This window comes from Lepidochelys kempii, chromosome 10, assembly GCF_965140285.1.
Source record: "Lepidochelys kempii isolate rLepKem1 chromosome 10, rLepKem1.hap1, whole genome shotgun sequence".
Classification (NCBI taxonomy): domain Eukaryota; kingdom Metazoa; phylum Chordata; order Testudines; family Cheloniidae; genus Lepidochelys; species Lepidochelys kempii.
The window spans coordinates 36,121,911-36,134,000 of record NC_136389.1 but is presented as its reverse complement, the minus strand read 5'-3'; the positions used below and the strand labels follow the sequence as shown (position 1 = coordinate 36,134,000).

General features: G+C 50.2%; 1 protein-coding gene across 4 annotated transcripts in view; it reads left to right on the top strand.

Annotated features, from left to right (window-relative positions):
* ABCA3 (ATP binding cassette subfamily A member 3) overlaps positions 1-12,090 on the top strand; it is a 90,740-nt gene that overhangs the window by 16,756 nt on the left and 61,894 nt on the right. For all 4 annotated transcript variants that reach the window (XR_013636411.1, XR_013636410.1, XM_073362876.2 and 1 more), the window contains exons 2-3: positions 855-947; positions 11,431-11,692. Coding sequence is in view for 2 of the 4 variants with exons in the window: in XM_073362876.2 (XP_073218977.1) it covers positions 894-947; positions 11,431-11,692 (316 nt within the window). In the remaining 2 variants the exon portion in view is untranslated. The remainder of the gene's footprint in view (positions 1-854; positions 948-11,430; positions 11,693-12,090) is intronic.

The window sequence follows — 12,090 nt, the reverse complement described above, 5'->3', positions numbered from 1 at the left end:
AGATCCGCCCCTCGGGTCCAAGTTTTCCAAGCCTTCTGCTCTGGGAGGTCTAGTGGGGCTAACCTCAGAATGTGTCTCTCGTCTGCTCCTGGTGGTGGTAATGCTGTCTCTGGTATGGCGGCTGGAGACTGTAAGCTCTTTGAGGCAAGGACCTAGTAATTTATCAACCTATCTGATGTAGCTTTGCCCCTGGAAAGGGCTTTGCACGCTTATGAGTGGGAGTTTTCAAAGTCACCTAAGTGACTTGGGCACCCAAGATCCTGCAGTGAAAGTCCAATGGGACTTGTGTGCATAATTCACTTAAACACATTTGAAAATCCAGGCTGTAAAAATAAGACTTCCCCATTCCCTGAAGAGTTGGATCCATTGCTAAAAGAAACCAAGCTAGACCCAAAGCTGTTCCCATGTGCTGGCTGTTCAGGGAGCTGTGTGATGTGAAATGAGCTGGTGGCCCCAGGTGAGTTCCTGGTAGATAAGTCGTTTTTGCCTGAGAAGCCCACCATAACTGAGCACCTTACTGGGAATCTCACTTGTGGCCAAAAATCAAATGGGCTATAAAGCATGAGCTCCTCCCTCCCTCTTTCCAAGAGGTAGTTCCTTTGGGCCAGCTTTGAAGCACAATGGCAGGGTAGAGTGGGGGAAGTTTGCCCTGCTGTTACTTGTGCTGTACAGATCCTACAACAGATAGGAGAAGGGGCAAGATGGGGTCATCCTAAGAACTAGATATGGGCAGATCAAACAGAATCAGCAAAAGAAACCCATGTGTGGGCTCTTCCAAATGGCCATCTCCATGATAGATGATCCTGGGTTTCTTTTGTACATTTCACTCACTGCTGACTGCTCTTTTCTTCTAGAGTCCAGGAAAGAGGTGACTCTCCCCTTTCGATTGAAGAATGGTCGTGTTAAGGCAGTTTGGGTTGCTTCTCTGGAAGAACTACATTTTGCAGGTACTTTCACGCTGGGCTTTCTGTGCGGAGGAGAATAGATGATTGTGAAGATGAGGCTAAGCGAATCATGGCTTTAGCCATCTAATGTACGATGCTTCAAATGAAGTCACTTCTCAAGACCCTCCTGATATGTCTTCAAGCTCCAATGAACCTTAGTCGTTAGGGCAGGACATCATCGAGAGGAGAACTTCTCTGGATTTGTTTGAGTGTATGCATGAGGGAGGCGGGGTGGTTTTGGTTTTTTGTCATGCCCCTTCCCCCCATCCCCCATTTACCAATCCTTGTCAGTTAAATCAGGGCTGCCTGTTGATTTTTTTGGTTCTTTGCAATCTGCTCCAAATACAGTCTGGGGTACACAATCTAGCTGTCAGCTGGTCATTGAATTTATTAGCTCTGCAAGGCTAAGCCGCGAGACCAGGGCAGCTGGATGCTGGCTTGTTTCTTTCAGCCTTTCAGACACTTCGAATTTGACATTCGTTAGTTTCCAGCCGCTGAAATACTAATCAGGGAGCACTATTTTAAATGCCCGATCTCTCAGTTGCTTTTATTTTTGGGGAGGGGAGGGACTCCATCCATCTGGCATGCAGCCCACACCCACCCAGCTGGCATGTTGCCCAGGGCATCTGATCCGTGTTCCATCCTGCTTTGCTCCCGAACGCTGTGTGTGCTCCAGGCAGAGCAGAGCACTGAATGGAAGCTGCTTACCAAGCTCACCAGGGGCGTGTATTTTTTTTTTTTTGTGCATGGCCCATACTCCCAATCCCTGTTCTCCACCTACTACCCTCTCATTGCAACTCTCTCCCACAACCCTGCTGTGTGTGGGCATTGGGGAAGCAGCACTAGGTGGAGAGCACTGGGATTGGTTAGGTGACAGGGTGTTTCATTCAATGATTGAAAGGGGCACTGGCTGGGGGAAGCGGCTAACCCAATGATCCTGTAGAAAGATTCATCTCACTAAAAGTATCTTTGTTGTTGCTTCTGTATCACCTCTTCAGACAGAACGTTCCGATAGAGCTGGTCCATGGGAAGGCAGTAGAGGGGGAGCATGAGTCTGTCCATGTCTAGACATGTTGGTAACTCTAAGAATGGTTCTTGGCACTGTAACCCTTGGAGCTCATGTTGGGAGAAGAGTGAATGCGAGGCCCGGCCCCACCTCGCCACTATCCAGATAGACCCTGCAGTGGCTGTTGAAAGAGGGAGAGGACCTCTGGCTTTCCACCCATCTGGCCTTGGCTGCTGCCTGCCTCTTGAGTACGAACGGCTCGGTGCCGATTCAGCTCTGCCCCTCGCTGACAAAGCAGCCTGCCTCTTAGGATTGAGGTGAGGCACTGGACCAGCAGGAGGGGAAGGCAGGTTGGGTTAGATCTGGCTCCATTCAAGAGGCCTGATTCAGCAGCACAGAGCCTGTCTCTTCCTTGATGGAGCACCCTGTCAGCCCAGCTATGTTTCTACAAACTGGGCAGCAATGAGAAGCGTAAGCTCCTTCAGGCTGACTGATGAGCGAAGGGTTAATGGGCCATCCATCAGACAGCAGCTCAAACGGCGCTTAGCTCCTTTGGCCTCTTGCTGATTTGGGGCCACATAGAATCATAGAATATCAGGGTTGGAAGGGACCTCAGGAGGTCATCTAGTCCAACCCCCTGCTCAAAGCAGGATCAATCCCCAACTAAATCATCCCAGCCAGGGCTTTGTCAATCCTGACCTTAAAAACTTCTAAGGAAGGAGATTCCACCACCTCCCTAGGTAACGCATTCCAGTGTTTCACCAGCCTCCTAGTGAAAAGTTTTTCCTAATATCCAATCTAAACCTCCCCCACTGCAACTTGAGATCGTTACTCCTCGTTCTGTCGTCTGCTACCACTGAGAAGAGTCTAGATCCATCCTCTTTGGAACCCCCTTTCAGGTAGTTGAAAGCAGCTATCAAATCCCCCCTCATTCTTCTCTTCTGCAGACTAAACAATCCCAGCTCCCTCAGCCTCTCCTCATAAGTCATGTGTTCCAGTCCCTTAATCATTTTTGTTGCCCTCCGTTGAACGTTTTGCAATTTTTCCACATCCTTCTTGTAGTGTGGGGCCCAAAACTGGACACAGTACTCCAGATGAGGCCTCACCAATGTCGAATAGAGGGGAACGATCACGTCCCTTGATCTGCTGGCAATGCCCCTACTTATACATCCCAAAATGCCATTGGCCTTCTTGGCAACAACAGCACACTGACTCATATATCCAGCTTCTCGTCCACTGTAACCCCTAGGTCCTTTTCTGTAGAACTGCTGCCTAGCCATTCGGTCCCTAGTCTGTAGCAGTGCAAGGGATTCTTCATCCTAAGTGCAGGACTCTGCATTTGTCCTTGTTGAACCTCATCAGATTTCTTTTGGCCCAGTCCTCTAATTTGTCTAGGGCCCTCTGTATCCTGTCCCTACCCTCCAGCATATCTACCTCTCCTCCCAGTTTAGTGTCATCTGCAAACTTGCTGAGGGTGCAATCCACACCATCCTCCAGATCTTTAATGAGGATATTGAACAAAACTGGCCTGAGGACCCTTGGGGTACTCCACTTGATACCGGCTGCCAACTAGACATGGAACCATTGATCACTACCCGTTGAGCCTGACAATCTAGCCAGCTTTCTATCCACCTTATAGTCCATTCATCCAGCCCACACTTCTTTAACTTACTGGCAAGAATACTGTGGGAGACCGTGTCAAAAGCTTTGCTAAAGTCAAGGAACAACACGTCCACTGCTTTCCCCTCATCCACAGAGCCAGTTGTCTCGTCATAGAAGGCAATTAGTCAGGCATGACTTGGCCTTGGTGAATCCATGCTGACTGTTCCTGATCACTTTCCTCTCCTCTAAGTGCTTCAGAATTGATTACTTGAGGACCTGCTCCATGATTTTTCCAGGGACTGAGGTGAGGCTGACTGGCCTGTAGTTCCCAGGATTCTCCTCTTTCCCTTGTTTAAAGATGGGCACTACATTAGCCTTTTTCCAGTCGTCTGGGACCTCCCCCGATCGCCATGAGTTTTGAAAGATAATGGCCAATGGCTCTGCAATCACATCCACCAAGTCCTTTAGCACTCTTGGATGCAGCGCATCCGGCCCCATGGACTTGCGCTCGTCCAGCTTTTCTAAATGGTCCCGAACCACTTAATAAATACTGCCTACCCCGGCCCTGAACCTTTTCTAAATAGGAAAGGAACCACCTTTCCTATTCTCCTGTGACTCACCACCCAGATATGCAGAGGCACGGAGCCTGCCCCCGCAGTGGGGGTGGAATCTGTAGCTTGTTTTTACAATTTAAAAACCATGAAACAGTTGCAGATCAGCACTACATGTTTGAAGTAATCACAAACTCACTGGTCTGTGATGAGGACTCCTCGGCACTATGGCAGTGGTCACCAACTGGTCGATCGCAATCAACTGGTCAATCCTAGAGGGTTTCCCAGATGATCGCGATCTCCGGCGGCACAGTGTGGCTACTGCTAAGACAGATTCCCTGCCTACCCCGGCCCCGTGCCATTCCTGGAAGCAGCCAGTGCAGCCCCGAGGGTGGGGAGCAGGGGTCTCTCTCTGCATGTGGCTCCTCTCTGCAAGCACCGTCCCTGCAGCTCCCATTGGCCGGGAGAGCTGCGGGGGCAGTGCTTACAGAGGAGCAGCGTGCAGAGCCACATGGCCCCCTGCCACAGGGGCGCATGGCCCCTTCCGGGAGCCACCGGAGGTAAGTGCTGCATGGTGGGAGGCAGCACTCCAACCCCCATCCCTGAGCCCCATCCTGGAGCCGTCACCCTGAGCCCCCTCCTGCATCCCAAGCCCCACCCTGAGCCCCCTCCCAGAGTCCAGCATTCCAAATCCCTTCCTGCACCCTAGCCCTGACCCCCTTCCCAGAGCCACACTCTGCACCCCCTCCTACACCCCCAACACTCTCTGCCAGAGCCCCCTCCTGCACCCAAACTCCCTCCTAGAGCTTGTACCCCTCACGCCCTGCCCCAGGCTCAGTCCAGAGCCCCCTCCCACACTGCGAACCCCTCGGTCCCAGCCCGGTGAAAGTGAGTGAGGGTGGGGGAGAGCGAACGACGGAGATAGGGCAGGATGGAGTGAGCAGGGCAGGGCTTTGGGGAAGGAGCAGGGTAGATCTTGGGTTGTCCTTAGACTCAAAAAGTGATCTTGGGCATAAAAAAGGTTGGAGACCGCTGGACTACGGGGATGCAGCTAGTGTCTTATCCTGACGGCCTTACCACAACATGGAGGGCTGGAGCCAGCGGCCTGAATGAGGGGACTTCATTTTGTACTTGCTTCACTTTCCTCATCTGTTGTTCTTAGTGCTGGGAGGCAGCATGGTCTAGTGGATAGAGCACAGGCCTGGTTATGTAGCTTTGTACTTCAGACGTTCCTGCAGAATGAGAGACATTGTACTCAAAGCAAACATCTTCGGGGGGTGGGTCACGCCTGGTCCTGGGTTTGTATGTGTGTCTTGAGAGACTCGGGAAATGCCTCTCTGGGCTTAGTTCCCTCTAATAGGAACCTGGCAGGCCTGAATCAGCCAAAGGGCTGTGTTTCTCCCTGGCCTCCCAGTCAGGTAAAGTCGCTCTGATTGCAGAAATGAAACTTGCAAGTGATTAGCAGGCCAGTTAAAATGGCTGTTGTCTGAGGGCTAGTTCTGTGTGTGGAGCTGGGTCCATGTGACTGGCTTAGCAACTAGACAGTGATAACTGAGACGCTGGTTGCTGCTGAGAGATGGCCGCATCCCTGTAGCCTCCTGAGTTAGCGAGCTCTGTAGTCGTGCAGTCCTGCAACTGGCAGTGTATCGTGGCTTCTGTTTATGGAGCCGGATGATGATTTTGGACAAAGTCCAGAAGGCAGTTAGAGGGTCAATACAATGATGATGCCCTGGGAGGCAGCCTGCCTGCCAGGGGAATGTTGTAAAACTATCAGACAATCACAACGCTGACTCTGAGCATGGCCTCTGAAACACTCCTCCATCATGCAGGGCCAGATCATACTGGGTGTAACTCCAGGGGCGGCAGTAGGTTTACCCCAGGGTTGAATCTAGCCCATGACATGTCAGTTATTTCATTGATTCCCAAACCCCAAAGGGACAGAAACTGGCAGGCTGATGGCCAGTAAATGCCAAAGTGAGGCAGCTGCCCCAGGTAGATGTGTGTGGGGGCAGGGGCAGCTTGTCCGCTCACACAGGGGAATCAAACATGGGCCAGATGCATTGGCAGCAGTGGGTGGATGCCAAGGGCATCAGGCAAGATTAGCTGTGTTGCCAGTCCCCCAAATGCTACCCCTTTCAGAGATTCACATGCCAGGTGAGCCTCCCTCTTTCTAAGAAACAGTATTTCCGTGGATGCGTTGGGTCTGGAAGCCCATCCTGGCCAGGTCCCCCTCTACTCTTGGGATATGCTTCGGGCAGCTGGCCCCAGCAGGACTTAGACAGCCAGTTTGCGCCCCTCTCCTTATTTCCGCCACCCTGCGGGCCCCCGAATTGCTCACAGGCCTCAGCCCTCTTCTGGCCTTAGTGCTGTCCCAGCATGCATGTCCTAGAACCTGTGTGGGCAGGGAGGTTCTACCTCCCATGGGGGCTCATCAGCCTCTGGTAAGACAGGTGAGCTGGAATGGACTCCCCACCCCTTCTGCACAGGGCAGGCCATGCTCCTCCAGGCAGGTAGCAGTGGCTGGAGCTGGAGCAGGGGACTCTGCTAGGGAGAGGAATTCTTACTTTATCAACAGTATTTTGAAGAAACAACAAATAATTCATAGCCAGTCAGGTCCTCGCACCCCCCTCCCTCCCAGTAACCATCTTCCCCTCCCCAGGGGTGTGCATCACTGTGTGGGAAGGAAGTATGGTCTTTTTGGCTCTGGAGTGGGACACCTGGGCTCAATTCTTGGCTCTGCCACAGACTTCCCTGTGTGACCTTGCTCAAGTCACTTAATGCCTTGTCTCCCCATCTGAAGAATGGGGTGATCCTTCCCCACTGTGAGAATAAAATCCTTTAATGTTTGTGAGGTGCTGAAGGTACTACAGGGATGGGAGGCAAGGGGGATAATCTCCTGTGTGGGCTGCCTTGCTGCATTCACTCCTGTTTGTTATAGGTCCAGGAGGAATCGGCCATTATAGGAAGGAAAACAATCTATGAAAGGTGGAGGGAGGGGAATACAAACACACCCATGAAGAAAGTATCAAGGTTCAACTCCAGTGCATCGATCCTTTCAACAGGGATAGCGAAATGCATCAGTATGAATCTTCTGACAGGAAAACCAAACCCTATTCTGTCCTTGGGTTTAAATTGTGATCCTTCCTAATGTGAATCAATATACTTGTGGGCCAGATTAACTGATTGTTGGAAGCATGTTGGAAGCAGTTACACAAATTGCGCACCAGTTTGGAGATGATTTAACAGCTTGGTGGCTGCTCCAGGTGATGTTCAGGGGTGGGGCTGGGGCACCTGAACAAGCAGTTGTACAACAAATTGAGTAATAACATCTTCCTTCCATCTTTGGATCTCAAAGCACTTCACAAGCCTTTATTAAGCCTCCCCTTACCCCAGTGAAGTACATAAATAATATCAAACTCTTCTATAGCACTTTTCATCAGTAGATCTCCAAGTGCTTTATAAAGGGGGAAACTGAGGCACAGGGAAGTAAAGTAATTTGCTCAGGGTCAGCCAGGTGACAGATATGGGACTAGAACCCAGGTCTCCTGAGTCCCAGTGCTCTATCCCTGAGGCCATACTCCTCTGAGATGTTCTGCTAATTTTATCAATGTGCAGATGGAGGCAAAGTGACTTGCATGAAGTTCCATAGCAATGTAGTGGCACAGCAGGGAATAGAACCTGTGAAGTCCTGATTCCCTGTCGTCTTCTAAGCATTGTAAGACACGACCCAATATAATGATGCTGTGCACCGTCACCTCCTTTGTGCCCTTCCTCCCCCTCCCCTTCAGTATATCCTAAATGCTGCTGCCAAGATTCTTATCCCCCTCCCCAGATCATCTCATTCCTACAGGCTTTTTCTTCACCCCTTCTCAGGTCTCGTCTACATTAGAAAATTAGACCGACCCAGCTGCATCACTCGGGGTGTGAAAAATCCACATCCATGAGCGCTGGATTTAAGCCCAACTAAGTCCCTGTGTCGACAGCACTAGCTACCACCTTTTGGTGAGCCCCTCCGGTTGCTGAAAAGCTACAGTGGCGGTCGTGTTTTAAGTGTAAATGTAGCCTAAGATACCCTTACTGGCTTCCATTCTCCTTCATGTTCAAGACTCAGCGCAACTATTCCCTCCTGTTTCTATCTATACATCAACTCTTCTCCTCCTCCTTAGACTTGCTGTTCCTTTACCCAGTCCCAACTTCACTTCTCCTTTCCCACTGCTCCTCATGCTTAAAGCAGCATCTCTATTGGGGATCTGATCCAAAGCCCATTGAATGATTCTCACTGACTTCAATTGGCCTGGGATGAAGGCCTTAATGAGGTGATATGGTCTGGTGGATTGAGAGTGGAACTGGGCCTATGGGCCAAGAACTCTACATTTAATTCAGCTCTGTTACTGATTTACTGAGTGACCTTGGGCAAGTCACTTAATCGTGCTGTGCCTCAGTTTCCCTATCTATAAAATGAGGGTGATGATACTTTGCTGCCTCCTGGGATGGCTGTAGCGGGTAATGTTTGTATGGCCTTGGGAATCATAAAGCGATAGACATGGTAAGTACAAGTATTAACACTTGTCAATGGGGCATTCCATGTACTCAGGGAAGCTCTGTGGCTGGAATAACACCCTACTTGGCTTGTTGTGTATTGTGCTTTACTGCCTTGTGCCTCCAGACTATAAACTCTTTGGGTATGACTTCACTTAAGGTTTTAATGCCGATGAACTTATTAGTTATCATGTCTGAACATTCTACACTAGGGGTGGCTCCAGAGCCGCATGCGGCCCTTCAGAAGTTAATATGCGGCTCCTTGTATAGGTGCTGACTCTCTGGGGCTGGAGCTACAGGCGCCAACTTTCCACTGCTCAACCCCAGGCCCTGCCCCCACTCCACTCCTTACCCCAAAACCCCCTCCCCTGAGCCTGCTGCACCCTTGCTCCTCCCCTCTCCATCCCAGAGCCTCCTGTACACTGTGAAACAGCTGATTGCAGCAGGCAGGAAGGAGTGGGAGGTGCTGATCGCCAGGTTGCCAGAGGGCGGAGGTGCTGGGGGTGGGGTCAGGGATAGGCGGCTGAGGGCTGCTGATCTATGACTCTGGCTCTTTGGCAATGTACATTGGTAAATTCTGGCTCCTTCTCAGGCTCAGGTTGGCCACTCCTGGTCTACATGCTTCCTATTCCAGGACGAAGCCCTCCGTTTACCACCAACCTTTGTGGCCAGAGATGTGGAGTGTCTAGACTAGTGCATTCACATGTGTTAACTCGAGTTAAATGTCAACTCCGTTCACTTGATATTAAAACTCCAGTGTAGGCTAACTTCTGAGGCAGAGGCTTTGGACTCAGGCGCATTCTCCCTGCTGTACGGGGTGCATGCCGCACCTCTAGTTCTATGTAAAAGTGTTGTTGCATCTAGGGTTTGAGTGATTGACAGCTAAGTGGCCTTAACCATTATAGATGTGGTGTGATTGGCTGTCATGCTTGGAGCTGCTGTAGTGTTGTTATACTATAAACTGTCCAGTATTTACATTAAAACCAAACGAGGTGACTTTGCAGATGTACTGTCAGATTCCAGTGCTGCTGAATAGCCCCACAGCTGGGCATGCTCTGTGCTGGTCAGATTCCCACTATTCTTGATGCCCTGCTGTAATCTGCACCTATTCCACTTTGTGCTGTGAACCTGTCAGATCTCATCATCTAATCAGACTCCGTGCTTTGATGTATAGTGGCCTCCAGGGAATTGCTGAGGAGCTGCAAGAAGTGGTGTTGGAGGTGCTCCTTCCCCCTGTGTCAGAGCTGACCTGCTTATAAAGACCTCTTTTTGCTGGAGGAGGAGAATTAACCTTATTATGCTCTGACTTAATGCCAGCTCCGCTTGCCCCATTCATCTCCTTTTTCCATTTGAATGCATTATTGTTCTTCACTCCCAGCCCTAAGCTATTGGGTAACGCTGCTGTCCTTCACCCCAGTGGTACTAAATCACCAAGCACCCCTTTCCATCCTTGCAAGAATGCAGTGTCATAATTTGATATCTGTGGAGTGCCCAGAGATGGCCAGGAGAGCCATGTATTTCCTGTTTATTTCTTGCATGCAATTGCCCTTATCTCTAGGAAGGGTTATCTGTGCACAAGAGGTGAAGAGGGTAGGGAATGACGTGTCATGAGTTGAGTACTCCTGCATCCATCAGGACTCTATATCAAAACCTTGCTAGGATTCATAGAATCATAGAATATCAGGGTTGGAAGGGACCTCGGGAGGTCATCTAGTCCAACCCCCTTCTCAAAGCAGGACCAATCCCCAATTAAATCATCCCAGCCAGGGCTTTGTCAAGCCTGACCTTAAAAACTTCTAAGGAAGGCGATTCTACCACCTCCCTAGGTAACGCATTCCAATGTTTCACCACCCTCCTAGTGAAAAAGGTTTTCCTAATATCCAACCTAAACCTCCCCCACTGCAACTTGAGACCATTACTCCTTGTCCTGTCCTCTTCTACCACTGAGAATAGTCTAGAACCATCCTCTTTGGAACCCCCTTTCAAGTAGTTGAAAGCAGCTATCAAATCCCCCCTCATTCTTCTCTTCTGCAGACTAAACAATCCCAGTTCCCTCAGCCTCTCCTCATAAGTCATGTGTTCCAGACCCCTAATCATTTTTGTTGCCCTTTGCTGGACTCTCTCCAATTTATCCACATGCTTCTTGTAGTGCGGGGCCCAAAACTGAATACAGTACTCCAGATGAGGCCTCACCAATGTCGAATAGAGGGGAACGATCACGTCCCTCGATCTGCTGGCTATGCCCCTACTTATACATCCCAAAATGCTATTGGCCTTCTTGGCAACAAGGGCAGACTGTTGACTCATATCCAGCTTCTCGTCCACTGTCACCTCTAGGTCCTTTTCCGCAGAACTGCTGCCTAGCCATTCGGTCCCTAGTCTGTAGCTGTGCATTGGGTTCTTCCGTCCTAAGTGCAGGACCCTGCACTTATCCTTGTTGAACCTCATTCAAACTGGCTTGTTTCGCTATTAACTCCCCAGGCCTTTTTGGTTTGTTCACCCTGTGCTTCATGCCACAAAACCCAGATGACAAGATCTTGGAGGCCGGGATTGTCTCTTCCCTTTGCCTGTTCAGCATCTAGCACAATTGTGTCTTGGTTTGATTGGGGTCCCTCTGCCAATGCAATGCAAATAATGGTCATCACTTTTGCCTTTGGCTATGACTACAGTGAAATGCAGTGGACTCACTATGTGTAGTACTGGCGTATGTGAGCAGTAATTTCCCTCCCAGTGCTAAATTGATCCCCTGCCTCCCAATCTAACTGGTTTTCCCTCATTTCTCCTGCAGAAGCGACAGATTTTGGTAACGGTCATAGAAATGTGCTTGCCGTTGCTGTTTGCCGCAATCCTCATTGCACTCCGCAACAGAGTGCATTCGATCAGCCACCCCAATGCCACTATCTACTCCAGCCAGTCAGTGGACGAGCTGCCATGGTTTTTCCATCACCGGAAGCTCAACCCCTGGGAGCTAGCTTACATCCCCTCCAACAGCACTGCTGTGAAGAGCATCGCGGAGGCGGTGGAAAAGGCGTTGCACATCAATATCAAAGGTTAGAATGGGCTGAGGGTTCCTGGAGGGGAGGGAGGTCTTTTAAGTGTAGAAACTGGTGTGTACATGTGTGTGGGCACGCGTTTCGTATGGCCTTATGCAGAAAAGCATTTAAGCATGTTCGCTTTGCTGAAGAGAGATGAGATTATCCTAAGTGATCATAGATCATAGCATATCAGGGTTGGAAGGGACCTCAGGAGGTCATCTAGTCCAACCCCCTGCTCAAAGCAGGACCAGTCCCCAATTTTTGCCCCAGATCCCTAAATGGCCCCCTCAAGGATTGAACTCACAACCCTGGGTTTAGCAGGCCAATGCTCAAACCACTGAGCTATCCCTTCCCCCTAATGCTTTTAAAGTGCTTTTAAAGCTAAGCATGTGCGTAAGTGCTTTGCTGAATTG